This window comes from Rhinoderma darwinii, chromosome 6 (assembly GCF_050947455.1).
Source record: "Rhinoderma darwinii isolate aRhiDar2 chromosome 6, aRhiDar2.hap1, whole genome shotgun sequence".
NCBI lineage: Eukaryota > Metazoa > Chordata > Amphibia > Anura > Rhinodermatidae > Rhinoderma > Rhinoderma darwinii.
Window position 1 is genome coordinate 92,379,838 of NC_134692.1, and position 15,158 is coordinate 92,394,995.

Genomic DNA, 15,158 nt, shown 5'->3' on the forward strand with positions numbered 1-15,158 from the left:
GGAGGTTGTCACTCTGGATTTGACGGTACATGGCTCCATCCATTCTCCCATTGATGCGGTGAAGTAGTCCTGTGCCCTTAGCAGAGAAACACCCCCAAAACATAATGTTTCCACCTCCATGCTTGACAGTGGGGACGGTGTTCTTTGGGTCATAGGCAGCATTTCTCTTCCTCCAAACACGGCGAGTTGAGTTAATGCCAAAGAGCTCAATTTTAGTCTCATCTGACCACAGCACCTTCTCCCAATCACTCTCAGAATCATCCAGATGTTCATTTGCAAACTTCAGAAGGGCCTGTACATGTGCATTCTTGAGCAGGGGGACCTTGCGGGCACTGCAGGATTTTAATCCATTACGACGTAATGTGTTACCAATGGTTTTCTTGGTGACTGTGGTCCCAGCTGCCTTGAGATCATTAACAAGTAGTTTTCGGCTGAGCTCTCCCCTTCCTCAGGATCAAGGATACCCCACAAGGTGAGATTTTGCATGGAGCCCCAGATCGATGTCGATTGACAGTCATTTTGTATGTCTTCCATTTTCTTACTATTGCACCAACAGTTGTCTCCTTCTCAGCCAGCGTCTTACTTATGGTTTTGTAGCCCATTCCAGCCTTGTGCAGGTCTATGATCTTGTCCCTGACATCCTTAGAAAGCTCTTTGGTCTTGCCCATGTTGTAGAGGTTAGAGTCAGACTGATTAATTGAGTCTGTGGACAGGAGTCTTTTATACAGGTGACCATTTAAGACAGCTGTCTTTAATGCAGGCACAAAGTTGATTTGGAGCGTGTAACTGGTCTGGAGGAGGCTGAACTCTTAATGGTTGGTAGGGGATCAAATACTTATTTCTCTGTGCACCATGCAAATAAATATATATAATTTTGACTGTGATTTTCTTTTTTTTTTTTTTTTTTTTTATATATAACCTATCTCTCGCTGGTAAAATTAACCTAGCCTAAAAATTCTAGACTGTTCATGACTGACAGTGGGCAAACTTACAAAATCAGCAAGGGATCAAATACTTATTTCCTTCAATGTATATATATATATATATATATATATATATATATATATATATATATATATATATATATATATATTTAAACACATCTACTATAGCACACAGTTTTAAAAAAAAGTATTGCTGGCTATGATAGAAAGGTGTCAGAGCACGCAGCACATCACATCTTTCTGCGTTTGGGGATGCGTAGCCATAGGCTGGTCAGAGTGCCCATGCTGACCCCTTTTCAACGCCAAAGTGTCTACAATGAGCAAGTAAGCATCACAGCTAGACCATGGAGCAATGGAAGAAGGTGCCCTGGTGTGATAAATCACGTTTTCTTTTACATCATGTGGCTGGCCAGGTTCGTGTGCATCGTGTACCCGGAGGAAGAAATTGCACCAGGATGCACTATTCACTATTGCACTATTCAGAGGGAGTGTGATGCTCTATCAATGTTCTGCTGGGAATCCTTGGATACTGTCATTCATGTGGATGTTACTTTGACCCGTATCAACTACCTTTACATTGTTGCAGAGCAAGTATACCCCTTCATGACAACAGTGTTCCCTAATGGCAGTGGCCCCTTTCAGCAGGGTAATACGCCCTGTCACACTGCAAAAACAGTTCCGGAATGGTTTGAGGAACATCACACAAAGTTCAAGGTGTTGATTTGACTTTCAAATTCCCAAGAATTCAATCCAAAAATGCCTGATCCATGCAGGCCCCACCTTGCAACTTACAGGACATAAAGGATCTACTTCTAACGTGCCAGATGCCACAGGACACCCTCAGAGTGCTTGTGGCATGCATATCTCAGTGGGTCAGAGTTGTTTTGGCCGGTATAAGGAGGACATACACAATATTAGGCAGCTTGTTTTAAAGTTATGGCTGATGGTGTATATATGTGTATTATATACAGTTCTGGTAAAACTATCTGCCCCTCACCCGATTTCTTCTATTTTTGCTAATTTATCACATTTTAAATGTGTTTTCCCATCTTGGACCCACATCTATTGGTCATTTATGGCATATCCTATGCATATGCCATAAATGTGCAACATGGGAACAACCCTTTAAGTATTTCAGATCATCAAACTTATTATAATTTAAAATAAGACAACACTAGTAAACTCAATGCTGATTTTAAATGATCATTACATTTATTGAGGATAAAGATTTATTCAAAATCTATATTATGTAACCGTATATTTGGGAAGTCTACGCCACCTTGCAACCTTTTGATAATTAACCCCTTCACGACAGCCATTCAGCTATATACGTTTCAACTGCGGATGCCTTGTGCAGTTGTCACGTATATAAACGTTGGCAGCCTGGAACGGGGTTTAAAGAGGCTCTGTCACCAGATTTTGCAACCCCTATCTGCTATTGCAGCAGATAGGCGCTGCAATGTAGATTACAGTAACGTTTTTATTTTAAAAAAAACGAGCATTTTTGGCCAAGTTATGACCATTTTCGTATTTATGCAAATGAGGCTTGCTAAAGTCCAACTGGGCGTGTTTAAAGTAAAAGTACAACTGGGCGTGTATTATGTGCGTACATCGGGGCGAGTTTACTTCTTTTACTAGCTGGGCGTTCTGACGAGAAGTATCATCCACTTCTCTTCAGAACGCCCAGCTTTTGGCAGTGCACAGACACACAGCGTGTTCTCGAGAGATCACGCTGTGTCGTCACTTCCTGCCCCAGGTCCTGCATCGTGTCGGACGAGCGAGGACACATCGGCACCAGAGGCTACAGTTGATTCTGCAGCAGCATCGGCATTTGCAGGTATGTCGATGTAGCTACTTACCTGCAAACGCTGATGCTGCTGCAGAATCAACTGTAGCCGATGTGGCCGACACGATGCAGGACCTGGGGCAGGAAGTGAGTGACGTCACAGCGTGATCTCTCGAGAACACGCTGTGTCTCTGCACTGCCAGAAGCTGGGTGTTAACGAACAGAAGTGGATGATGCTGATTCGTCAGCATCATACACTCCCATTCCTAACGCCCAGCTAGTAAAAGTAGTAAACACGCCCCGATGTACGCACATAATACACGCCCAGTTGTACTTTTACTGTAAACACGCCCAGTTGTACTTTTGCAAGCCTCATTTGCATAAATACAAAAATGGTCATAACTTGGCCAAAAATGATCGTTTTTTTAAAATAAAAACGTTACTGTAATCTACATTGCAGCGCCTATCTGCTGCAATAGCAGATAGGGGTTGCAAAATCTGGTGACAGAGCCTCTTTAATGAGTGCAGTGCTGTTTCAGTGTGAGCAGCGCTGCACACTTATCTCTGCCGGGGGTTTGAGATCACCGGAATACAAACCCCCTGTAGATAGCGAACGCCCCCTGTAGATAGCGCCACCTAAGCTCCCACTAGGAGTGGAATCTCCTGTCAGAGCGATCTGGCCGGGAACTCTGTTCCTAGAGGGAGCCCCGACGTCTCCCCATCCCCCTTGTAGATAGCACCATCCCCCCTGTAGATAGTGCCACCCCCTGCATATAGCGTCAGCCCTCCTGTAGATAGTGCCACCCCCCTGCAGAAAGCGCCACCCCCTGCATATAGCGGTCATTTTCGTTGTTTTTCCTCCCCTGACCGAGCAGAACAACAGAAAGGCCAATGTAGGTCTGAACCGGCCCTTATACAGTCATACAATTATTTCGGCATTGAGCTTGTAGTCATTATTTTAATTCAACACCATATGTTGTGGTAGACAGGTAAAATAGCAATATCTTGGTCAATGCCCAAATATTTATGGACGCCTATGTATGTTATAATCGAGCAGCAATTTATGACTGTCTGCCAGTGGTATTCACATACTTCGATATTATCAGAAGATTTTATGCGAGTGATATTTTTAAGTGCCACTGGCATAAGTGTGGCACTAAAAATACATCAATCTAATAGATGCCTATATGGAGTTCATACAGTGGGAGCAGATTATTTGCTGTACAGTCGCCCTAGACAGACTTCAAGGGTGCTGGACGGCTGAAAATTACAGACTGTTTGTGAATTCATGGTCGGTTGGCAATTATGCATTATATACTAATGGATTTGGGCAAATAACGGCAAACTGTAAACAAAAGCTCTTTCATCTTTTATTTTAATATTTTTTGTGCAGTTTACTCACAGTTGGATATTTGGCTGCAATGATAAATATTCAAGCAAGTGGTATGTATAATTTATGTTTCTCTACATTTTTGTTATAATGGCATAAAATGTAAACGTATGGTGCAAGCATTTAAGTATAGCCATATATTATTGCATCATATATTATGGTAGGCTAGTGCTTCCATTTAATTAAATCTTTATTTCTAGTACAACATCTATATATCCTGATATAAACATATGTCTCAACAGGAAATTTTTTTATATTGGTTAGGTCACCAGCAAGTGCGGATTTAGATCTCCTTAATGTCAGAATATGTTCTCCTATGCTACTTAGGAGGTGTACAGTTCTCTGATTTGTAGTCTATTTTTAAACTATATGTAAATTGTATTGTCTAAATAAAATTTATTTTTCTATGCCATTGGCAAACTTTATTCTAAATAGTGCATGACTCCTTTGTTCTCAGTGTTTATCTATACATCCTGTTATAACCTGTTCAGATTTGAAGCTATTTTCCACGTTTATGTGAGGCTAGTTGGGCATTGTTCCTGTGCACACACGTAAATAATTACACTCAAATAGACATTACACTACTTACACATTTGAAGTCCCTTGATACGATGAGTGCGCATGCCCGTGTCAGCCGCTGTCCCCGCTTCGTCTCCGATGGTGCACTGCGCATGCCCAGAACTCCCGTTACGCGTCGGGAATCCGTATGTGCGCTCCAGCGCCTGGAGACGGAAGTGGGGCAGTTCCCGCTTCCGGTCGCGTCACGGGGCATGCGCCGAGAATCATCGTTACTGTTCTTAGATACACCACACTATAAAAGGGTAGCAAGGCACAGAACAAATACATGCATATCTCCCCCTGAGGAAGCAATTTGTCAGCGACATGCGCGTTGGGGCTTATGTGCTGGAGCGAGCACTGATTATCACTACATTATACTATGGGTAAGCTGCTGCCATTTGTTTCATTTATTCTAATTATGCACTAGCACTTTATAAGGATTTTTGAATCCTCTTGGTTGCTTTAAACTTAAACATAGATTGTGTACACTTTTTCAATTGATCCTCTACTCTTTAAAAGGGGAATCCTGTATTTGAATGTATGACAGGATCAGATATTTGGTAGCACTGCTAACCTACTCTGTACTATAATTGATAGTAATCGCTCCTAACCTTTTTTACTAGGGTCTTGTCCTTTCAATATATTGTTTTAAAAAATTGTTTGTTTATATATGTTAATAAAGTATCTCTTTTCTATATATATTTCCGGCAATAAGCTCTTTTCTCTGTTCTGTGTTTTGATATATATTATGGAGCTGCCTATGTGATAATTTATGGGGGGACGTTCTCTCTCTTTGAACTGTACCTAGCTCGCAGTACCAATGCTAATGGAGTGCACATATTGATTACATTAGTATACCTTTATCAAATATGTTCAAAGTCTATTGGAAATATATTAAAAGGGTTCTCGTCTAAAAAAAAAAAAAAATGTATATACACTTAATGATTTAAGATCTAATACTCTAAATGGACTAACCTTTCAAACAACCTACACTGACTAACAGTATATCTGATATAGAACAGCCAAAATTCAGCTGTTTCCCCTCATGTAAACTCCATAACTTTCTGTGGAGAGGGGAGGGGGAGTAGGAGAATGGATTAGAGAGAGTGACTTGGTAAGACACGCTTCATGTAAGTCTATGGAGGGGTGAGCAGAGGGAGGAAGCAGAAGCAGATAAAAACACACAGGCGCTGCTGATAAGATGTAAATCCCACCCCAGTGCTGGAACCTCAACCACACTACTCACAAACACTTCACAATCTCATCCATGTTGCTGCAGCCCCCATAAATGTGACAGATAGAGACAGGAAAGAATGATCCCCCTCCTCTTTGTTTGCAGTGCACAGGAGACATGACAGCCATCAGGCTATGCCCACTAGCCTAGAGACAACCGAGAATCACAGACATAGACCGCAGAGGGGAAAACTGCCAAACAATGGCACACAAAAGTCACAGAATGGCCAGAAATAGTGCCCCTGCTCACGTACACCGACATGATAGCCCATTTCGAAAAGCCGGCCAAAACGCCAGGTATACTTTCAGAATGGTATATAGGAAGTTGTTATGGTGTCTATAAACGTGTACAGGAGATACACTTATTCAAGGAGGAAAAGGAGCATACATTTCATGCTGTTTCGAGATCGCTTCTCCTAGAAGGGGGACATTCTAATGTTGGAAAGTACACAGATTTTACTGATCATAGCCATTTGGCTAGTAGAGGATAGGGAAACTCAGGGGGGTCACTAGCACTGGGCCTCGAGGGCTCAAGCCCCAGATCTTTGGCTCAGTGCCCCAGATCCCCGGGCTACTGCAGCTACAGGGGTCACAATTGCAACCGAGCCGCGGCACCCCTCACCGCGTCTGTAAAAATGTACTATAGTAACTGGGGCCTATGTCATAAAATAAACGTGCCCCTGTTACTATAGTATACCACCATACATACCCTCCTTCCCGAGCGCAGCGGAAGTCCTGACGTCCTCTCACGTCATGACATCATGACGCTGTGCGCTGCACCTGGTGTCACGACGCTGGATGGTGTCGGGACATCCGCTGCACCAAGAGCCGAAAAGGAGGGTGAGTAACATTACTGCATGCTGGGGTCCTGTATCTAAGCCTGCCTTGTGGTGGGCTTAGATACATGATCTAACAGACAGTATCACACATGGAAACTGTATCTAAGTCTGCCACCTATGATACTAATATGTTTGTGTCTTTTTACAGGTTTCGGTTGTTGGACTACGTCGGATTCAAGGACTACTACAATGACAGCTTGTTTTATTTTCAATAAAATGGTTAATGAGCGTTGGTTGTTTTTTTTATTTTTATTTCAATAAAATATTTCTTCTATGTCGTTGTATTTTCTTTTAAACTTCATTACTACCGCTTTAGTAATGGACGTTGACTGATTGACCATTACTAAGGCGGGGCTTAGTGTTAGGTGGTGCAGAGGCTTACACTAACCCCCATTATTACCCCGGAACCCACCGCCACCAGGGTCAAAGGGAATAGCTGGGTACAATCCAGTCCCCCCCCCCCCCATTTTTCATAACCACCCAGATACAACCCAGCATTAGCAGGCGAGCATTACCAGGGTGGGAAGGCCCACTGTTTTTGGCCTTTCCCAGCCTAATTATACCAGCCTGTAGTCGACCCAGTACCCAGCCATCTCTACTCCGCTTTCTCGGTACCCCTGGTGGCGGTGGGTACCGGGGTAATAAAGGGGATTTAGTGATAGCATTTTCACCGGCTAACATTAAGCCCTGCCTTAGTAATTGACGTTGTCATTGAGCCAGCGGTCATTACGAAGGCGGTAGTAATGAAGTTTAAAAAATACAAGGGCATAGAAAAAATATTTTATTGATTTAAAAAACCCACACAACCCTCATTAACCATTTTAATGAGAATAAAAAAGCCGTCATCTAAGTAGTCCTCAAATCCGAAGTAGTCCAACAACAGAGCCTGTAAAAACACACACACACACACACACACACACACACACACACCAAAAAACCTGGTGACACATACAAAAGCAAAGCAATTCTTATACTTACATTTCATGGGTCCAGCGCTGGAGCCACAATGTCAGCGAGCTGGGCCCTATATCTAATCCTATCATGTGTGATACTGTTTGCTGAGCCAATGTATCTAATCCTATATATATGGGTGGGGTGAACATATGTTAGTACAAGGATACTTACTGCTTTGGCCCTGTATCTAAGTCTGTCATGTGTGATACTGTCTGCTGAGTCGTGTATCTAAGCCTATCATGTGTGATACTGTCTGCTGGGGTCATGCATCTCAGCCTATCATGTATGATCCTCTCTGCTGAGACAAGGTGGATATGTGAGACTACCTACAGGGGACTGCACAACACGGTCTACAAGGGGGATGTATGGCAGGGGACTGTGTGTGGAACCATACACGGGGGTTGTGACACTATATACAGGAGGCATTGTGTGGGGATCTCTCTACAGGTGTCTTTGATTAGCGCTCCAAGGCATAACTTTGCTTGGGCCACCAGAAATACCTAATTTGCCCCTGAGGTTTTTTAGTACAAGGATACGTACTGCTGGGGCCCTGTATCTAAGGCTACATTTACATGAGCATGACAGACTTACGTGCATAAAAAGTAAGCATAAATCTATCCGTGTGCGTTGCATTTTGCATCAGTGTGCTTTATGTGTGGCATGTGTTTTTCACGCACTTGCAAGCACTTTTATTTTCAGTGTAATTGATGCGTAAAACGTCGTTTTCACAGATCCATTGACTTCAATGGGCGGCTAGGTGCATGAAAACGCACCAATATATGACATGCAGTGAGTTTCACGCAACAAACACTCGCTGTGTAAAAACTCACGTATGTGTGCATAGCCATTTTGATATCTTAGGGGTCCGTGTGCTGTGAGTTGTTTCAACACACAGTACACGGGCGAGAATCACGCTAGTCTGAACGAGCCCTAAGTCTATTGTGTGACACTGTCTGCTGAGACAATGCATCCAATTCTATCCAGCGGTGTAGCTATAGGAGCCTTAGTCTTATAGATATGCTATCTCCGATATGTATGTAAAAATTTATTTATTTTTCGTGGGGGGGTAAATATATGTCTCGGGCTTGTGCCACTGATCTTTTAAGACCCTAGCAATGCTCCTGGGGAAACTATTGCATTAGTACCTCAGGGGGATTCATATAGTTTTGGATATCTTATTCAGGCCCTGGGGTCATAATGTCTCTGGTTTGAACATCCAGTAAACTTTTTTTTTTTTTTTTTTTTTTTTTTTTTTTTTTTTGAGGGTTTCAATTCTGTTGTGGATTTTGGGGTGTATAAAATCGATAGGTGTCACTGTGATGGGTTGTGTTTCCACGAAGTGCGACAAACTGCAGTGTCTGGATACCCCATGGAGGAGGAATTTTGTGTTTTGTTAGATTGGTGTTTGTTTAACCTACAGTGTAGTTTCTGTGTTGTTCTCCCTACGTACTGGAGATGACATGTTCACACTCTGAGATATATGATGAAGTTTCATTGGCACCTGAGGTTGAATTTGATGGGAAACTCTTCACCTGTAATGTTAGATTTAAATTTTGTACTGGTGTAGTTGGTTTACAGCATCGATATCGCCGATGACCACATTTGTAGCTTCCTGTGCGTGTTTCCTCTTTTGTATTTTGGTTATGTTGTTTAAGTGGGCTGGAAGCTAGAATGTTTTTTTTTTTTTTTTTTTTTTATAGAAGGAGCTCTTCTTTAGGTAACCATTGGTCTTTCTGGGATGTTGGGGTTCAGATAGGGATCGTGTTTAAAGGAGTTGGCCAAGGAAAAAAATATTTTTCTAAAAAGTGTCCCACAGCCTTGGATTGCCTTCCCTAAAACCCCCTACATACCTTCTAACCAGTTTCTGTTTGATCTCAATCGTCACTGCTGCTCTTTCTGTTTGTTTACATCCCGTGTTTCTGGTCCTGGCGGTTTCCTGTCTTGTAACCCACCATACACGTGATCCCTTGCTGCATCTGAGGAGACAACTTACATCCCCCTTCCTCCACAGCATCTCAGCTATTTGCATAATGCCACGCCCCTTTATGTTCACAGGGTCATTCCCTGCTATAATTATAGGCAGCCAGCTCCCTCCCTGCACACGGTCACACACAGTAATAATCACTCAGGAATGATGGGGGTTATATACAGGAACGTGGGGGGGGTATACACTGTGATCACAGGGTATATGCATCGATGATATAACCCCCATGACCCCTGTAAATAACCCCCATGACCCCTGTATATAACCCCCATCACCCCTGTAAATAAATAACCCCATCACCCCTGCATATAACTTCCATCATCCCTATGTATTACCCCTGTGTATAACCCCCAACATCCATGTATTACTCTCAACATCCCTGTAAATAGCCGTTATCCCTGTGTATAACCCCCAACATTCTATACTGGAATAATGGCAGTTATATACAGGAATGATGGGGGTAATAGACAGGGATGTTGGGGGTAAAAGACAGGGGTAATGAGCGTCACATACAGAGATGATGAAGGTCACATACAGGGATGATGGGGGTCATACAACCCCATCAGCCCTGTATTTATGTAACAATCGGGGCGCGCGGAGATTGAGGACTAACAATTCCGCCCTCTCCTCCTCCTACATCAACGATAGAGAGTAGGAGGAGCAGAGGGTGTGTACTAGGAGGGATGACGCTCCATGCACTTCCGGCTGAACAGAGGCACAGCGCGTCATCAACCACATTTAGGCTATATTCAAATGACCGGGTCCGAGTGTTTGCCTACAAAAACGTTTTTCTCGGCCGTTTTGCATCCGTTCCAGGCTGTGTTTTCCGTTTTTAACAGACAATTTTGACCCATTTTTATCTGTTTTGTTTCCCTGTCCATTTTAAAAAAACGGATGAATTCCATTTGTAAATTTTCTGCCACACACACTGCCCTCTGTAGATAATGCCACACCCTGCCCTTTGTATATAATGCCACACACTGCCCTCTGTAGAAAATGCCACACACTGCCCTCTGTAGAAAATGCCACACACTGCCCTCTGTAGAAAATGCCACACACTGCCCTCTGTAGAAAATGCCACACACTGCCCTCTGTAGAAAATGCCACAGCCCCCCTTTTAGGTAGTGCCACAGAGCCCCCCTTGTAGGTAGTGCCACAGAGCCCTTGTGTAGGTAATGCCACACAGCCCCCCTGTAGGTAGTGCTACACAGCACCCTTGTACATAGCCCCCTCATAGATGGCACCCCGCCCATAGATGCCCCCCCACCTTCCTGTAGGGGACCGCTCCAGGAGAAGTCCCTGACTTCACTGTCCATATATGGACAGTGAAGTCAGGGACTTCTCCTGGAGCGGAATCACTGGCCACAGTGCTGGGCATTCCGCTTCAGAAGTCTGACGTCACTGTCCATATATGGACAGTGAAGTCAGGGACTTCTTCTGGAGCGGAATCACCGTCCACAGCGCCGGGGATTCCACTTCAGGAGTAGAGGACCGCTCCAGGAGATGTCCCTTACGTCACTGTCCATATATGGATAGTTAAGTCAAGGATTTCTCCTGGAGAGGAATCCCCTACAGTGAGCAACACAATACCCTCCTCCTACATTACAGGCAGTGGGCCGGGCAGATGTTTCATGAGCTTTTCAGAGCTCCGCCTCTGATCCCACTGCCTGTAAACACAGTTGATTATAGTACACGCCCCTCCTCCTCCTGTCTCGCTGTCCACGCGTCATCCTCGGCAATGTTACGGCTGTTCTTTGAAGTGTGAGGAGGAGGCGTGGATGACATGATTGGAGGAGGAGTGCACTATGATGGATGACACTCTGTGTCTTTGCTCAGCCAGCACTTTCGACTGAACAGAAGCACGGCACATCATCAACTGTGTTTACAGGCAGTGGGACCAGAGGCGGAGCTCTGAAGAGCTATTGAAACATCCGCCCGTCCCGCTGCCTGTAAAATGTAGTTGATGATGCACCGTGCCTTTGTTCAGCCGGAAGTGCTCTCTGAGCAAAGACGGAACGTCACAGGAAATGAAAAATGTACTCCTGGAGCAGTCACGTGACCGCAAATTATAAGTATGTAACGCTGCCACATATAAACAGACATTATATTAGAAAAGTAATTGTACATGTCCCATTAGGTTCGAATAAAAATAAAATGTATTCCTGGAAAATCCCTTTAAGGATATGCAAGTTATGGGGAATTTTTGCTATACTGCCGTGGGCTTCGTTCTAAGCTGAAATACAATTTATTTTAACGTTTTCAGTTTTTTTTAAAGGATTATTTGTATTTTTCGATTTCATTTATAGACAGGCTTTCTGGTTTAATTGTTTTCGTCTGATTTCACACGTGTGAAATTTAGTTGTTTTTTTTGGGTGGCCCTTCTCATGTTTGATTGTGTTGTCAGGAGTGCAGTTTTTCCTACTCCTTTTGTACTGGCTAAAAGGAATATTTTCTAACCATTTTTTATAGTGTCCACTGGTGAAGTTTAGATAACTATTAATATCAACTTCTTTGAAATAGGTAGATGTAGTCATAGTGCCTTCTTTTTGTGAAAGTAACTATAAACCTATTTTACATCACACACATCACAAGTGTGGAACCCTGCATTTCATGGAACAGTAATCCAGTCAATCAGATACTAGGGAAGTAGAACCATGCAAATGGGTGAAGTCCAGGCAAAAATAGTTGAAATTGATGAACTGGAACAGTGGAACCTGTCAAATAAGGTGTGTGCCCCACCAGTCACCCACAGACATCCATTTTATTTGGACTGTGCATTTTTTAAATTCAGGGGAGGGGGGTGGCTGTATAGCAGTGCGTAATATAAGCTGTAATTTACAGCGCCCCTCTGAACCACAACAATATAGTGTCCAAATAAAATGGATGTGTGGGGGCAGGGCACATCTTATGTAAACACAATGTTTGTTTGATTGTTTTTCTTTTTCCTCTATTAACCCCTTAATCCCTTCAGGACTAAGCCAGTTTTGGCCCTGAGGACGAAGCCGATTTTTTTCAAATCTGATATGTGTTACCTTATATAGTAATAACTTGGGAATGTTTTTACCTACCCAAGTGATTCTGAAATTTTCTCGTGACATATTGTACTTTATGTTAGTAAACAAATTTGGTCGATAAATTCAATATTTATGTGTGAAAAACACCAAAATTTTGAGAAAATTTGCAAACATTAGCATTTTTCTAAATTTAAATGTGTCTGATTGTAAGACAGGCAGTAATACCACACAAAATAGTTACTACTTCATATATCCCATATGTGTACTTTGTTTGCATCGTTTTTTTGAACATTATTTTATTTTTCCAGAACATTACAATGATTAGAACTTTAGCAGCAATTTCTCATATTTTCAAGAAAATTTCAAAGGCCATTTTTTCAGGGACCAGTTCAGTCCTGAAGTGGCTTTGAGGGCCTTATATATTAGAAAGTCCCCATAAGTCATCCCGTTTTGAAAACTGCACCCCTCAAGTTATCCAAAATAGCAATCAGAAAGTGTTTTAACCCCATAGGCGTTTCTCTTTTTTTTTTGCCAAAATTAATTTGTAATACAGTTTTTTCTGTAACACAGAAGGTTTTACACGAGAAATGCAACTCAATATTTATTGACGAGATTGTGTCATTTAGAATTATCCCACATGTGGCCCTGGTGTCCTAATGGACTGAAACACAGGCCTCAGAAGCAAAGGAGCACCTAGTGGATTTTGGGGCCTACCTTTTTAAAAAAATATATATTTTAGGCACAATGTCCGGTTTGAAGAGGTATTGTGGTGCCAAAACAATAGAAAAACAAAAGTGACCCCTTTTGGAAACACCCTCAATGAATTTATCTAGGGGTATAGTTAGCATTTTGACCCCACAGGTTTTTTTGCGAAATATTTTTGAATTAGTCTGTGAAGATGAAACACTTTTTTTTTTTTCTGAAAAACATACATTTTTAATTTTCACAAGGAATAAAGGAGAGCACACCCCATCATTTGTAAAGCAATTTCTCCCGAATGTGTGGTAATAAACTTCTGTTTGGACCCACAGCAGGGCTCATAAGAGAAGGAGCGTCATTTGGATTTTGGAGTGCTGATTTTGCTGGATCAGTTTTCAGTGCCATGTCGCAATTGCAATGAATTGGAGGGACCAAAACCGTGGGAACCCCCCCCCCCCATTTTGTGACCCAATTTTGGAAACTACACCCCTCAAGAAATTTATCTAGGGTTATAGTTAGCTTTTTGACCCCACCGTTTTTTTGCTAAATGTATTTAAATTGGTCTGTGAAGATGAAAATCTACTTTTTTCTGAAAAAACATAGGAATAAACATAGGAATAAAGAAGAAAAAACACCCCAGCATTTGTGAAGCAATTTCTCCCGATTACGCAAATACCCCATATGTGGTAATAAACTGCTGTTTGGACACATAGCAGGGCTCAGAAGGGAAGGAGCACTATTTGGCTTTTGGTGCTCACATTTAGCTGGCATAGTTTTCAGTTGCCATGTCACATTTGCAAAGCCCCTGACGGAACAAACCAGTGGAAACCCCACAAAAGTGACCCCATTTGGGAAACTATACCACTTAAAGGACCTATCTAGGGGTATAGTGTGCATTTTGACCCCACAGGTCTTTTCCAGAATTTATTAGAATTTGGCCGTCAAAATGAATATCAACATTATTTCCACTAAAATGTTGAATGATTTAATTTTCACAAAGAATAAAGGACGAAAAAGCACCCCAATCTTTGTAAAGAAATTTCTCCCAAGTTTGGCTATACCCCACATGTGGTCATAATTTGTTTCTTTTAGAAATTAAGTAACCCTTTCTCGAATGATCCATTCTTTGCTTTTTTATTTTCGTTTTTCACTTCCCGCCTTCCAAGAGCCATAACTTTTTTATTTTTCCGTCAATAGAGTCGTGTGAGGGCTTATTTCTTGCAGGTGGAGTTGTATTTTCTATTGACACAATCTAAAGTACCATTTAATGTACTGGGAAACTGAAATACAATTATTTCCAGGCTGAAACTGGGAAAAAACTGTGATTCCCCCATTGTATATTTGGTTTTATTTTTACTGCTTTCACCGTGCAGTAAAAACAACAACTTAATTTTTTTCTGCGACTCAATACGATTACGATGTTACCAAATTCATATATATTTATATTTTGCTACTTTTACAAAGTAAAATAAATTGTTTTGCTACACCACATTCCGAGAGGCATCACTTTTTTTTAATTTTTTTTTTAGTAGATTGAGAGGCGTGAGGGCTTATTTTTTGCAGGATGAGGTGCAGTTTTTATTGGTACCATTTTTTGGTACATACAACTTTTTTGAGCACTTTTTATTAACATTTTTTTTTATTGCTAAGTTGACCAAAAAACGGTGATTTTTGAGCTTTAATTTCTTTATTGTTTACGGCGTTCACCGTGCAAGTTAAATAATGGTATATTGTAATAGTTCTGACTTTTACGGACG

The 15,158-nt window shown here is 42.0% G+C and overlaps 1 protein-coding gene across 4 annotated transcripts in view; it reads left to right on the forward strand.

The window, feature by feature from the left end:
• PGAP1 (post-GPI attachment to proteins inositol deacylase 1) overlaps positions 1–15,158 on the forward strand; it is a 734,955-nt gene that overhangs the window by 321,729 nt on the left and 398,068 nt on the right. For all 4 annotated transcript variants that reach the window (XM_075830035.1, XM_075830037.1, XM_075830034.1 and 1 more), the window contains one exon: positions 4,124–4,173. In XM_075830035.1, coding sequence (XP_075686150.1) covers positions 4,124–4,173 — 50 coding nt within the window. The remainder of the gene's footprint in view (positions 1–4,123; positions 4,174–15,158) is intronic.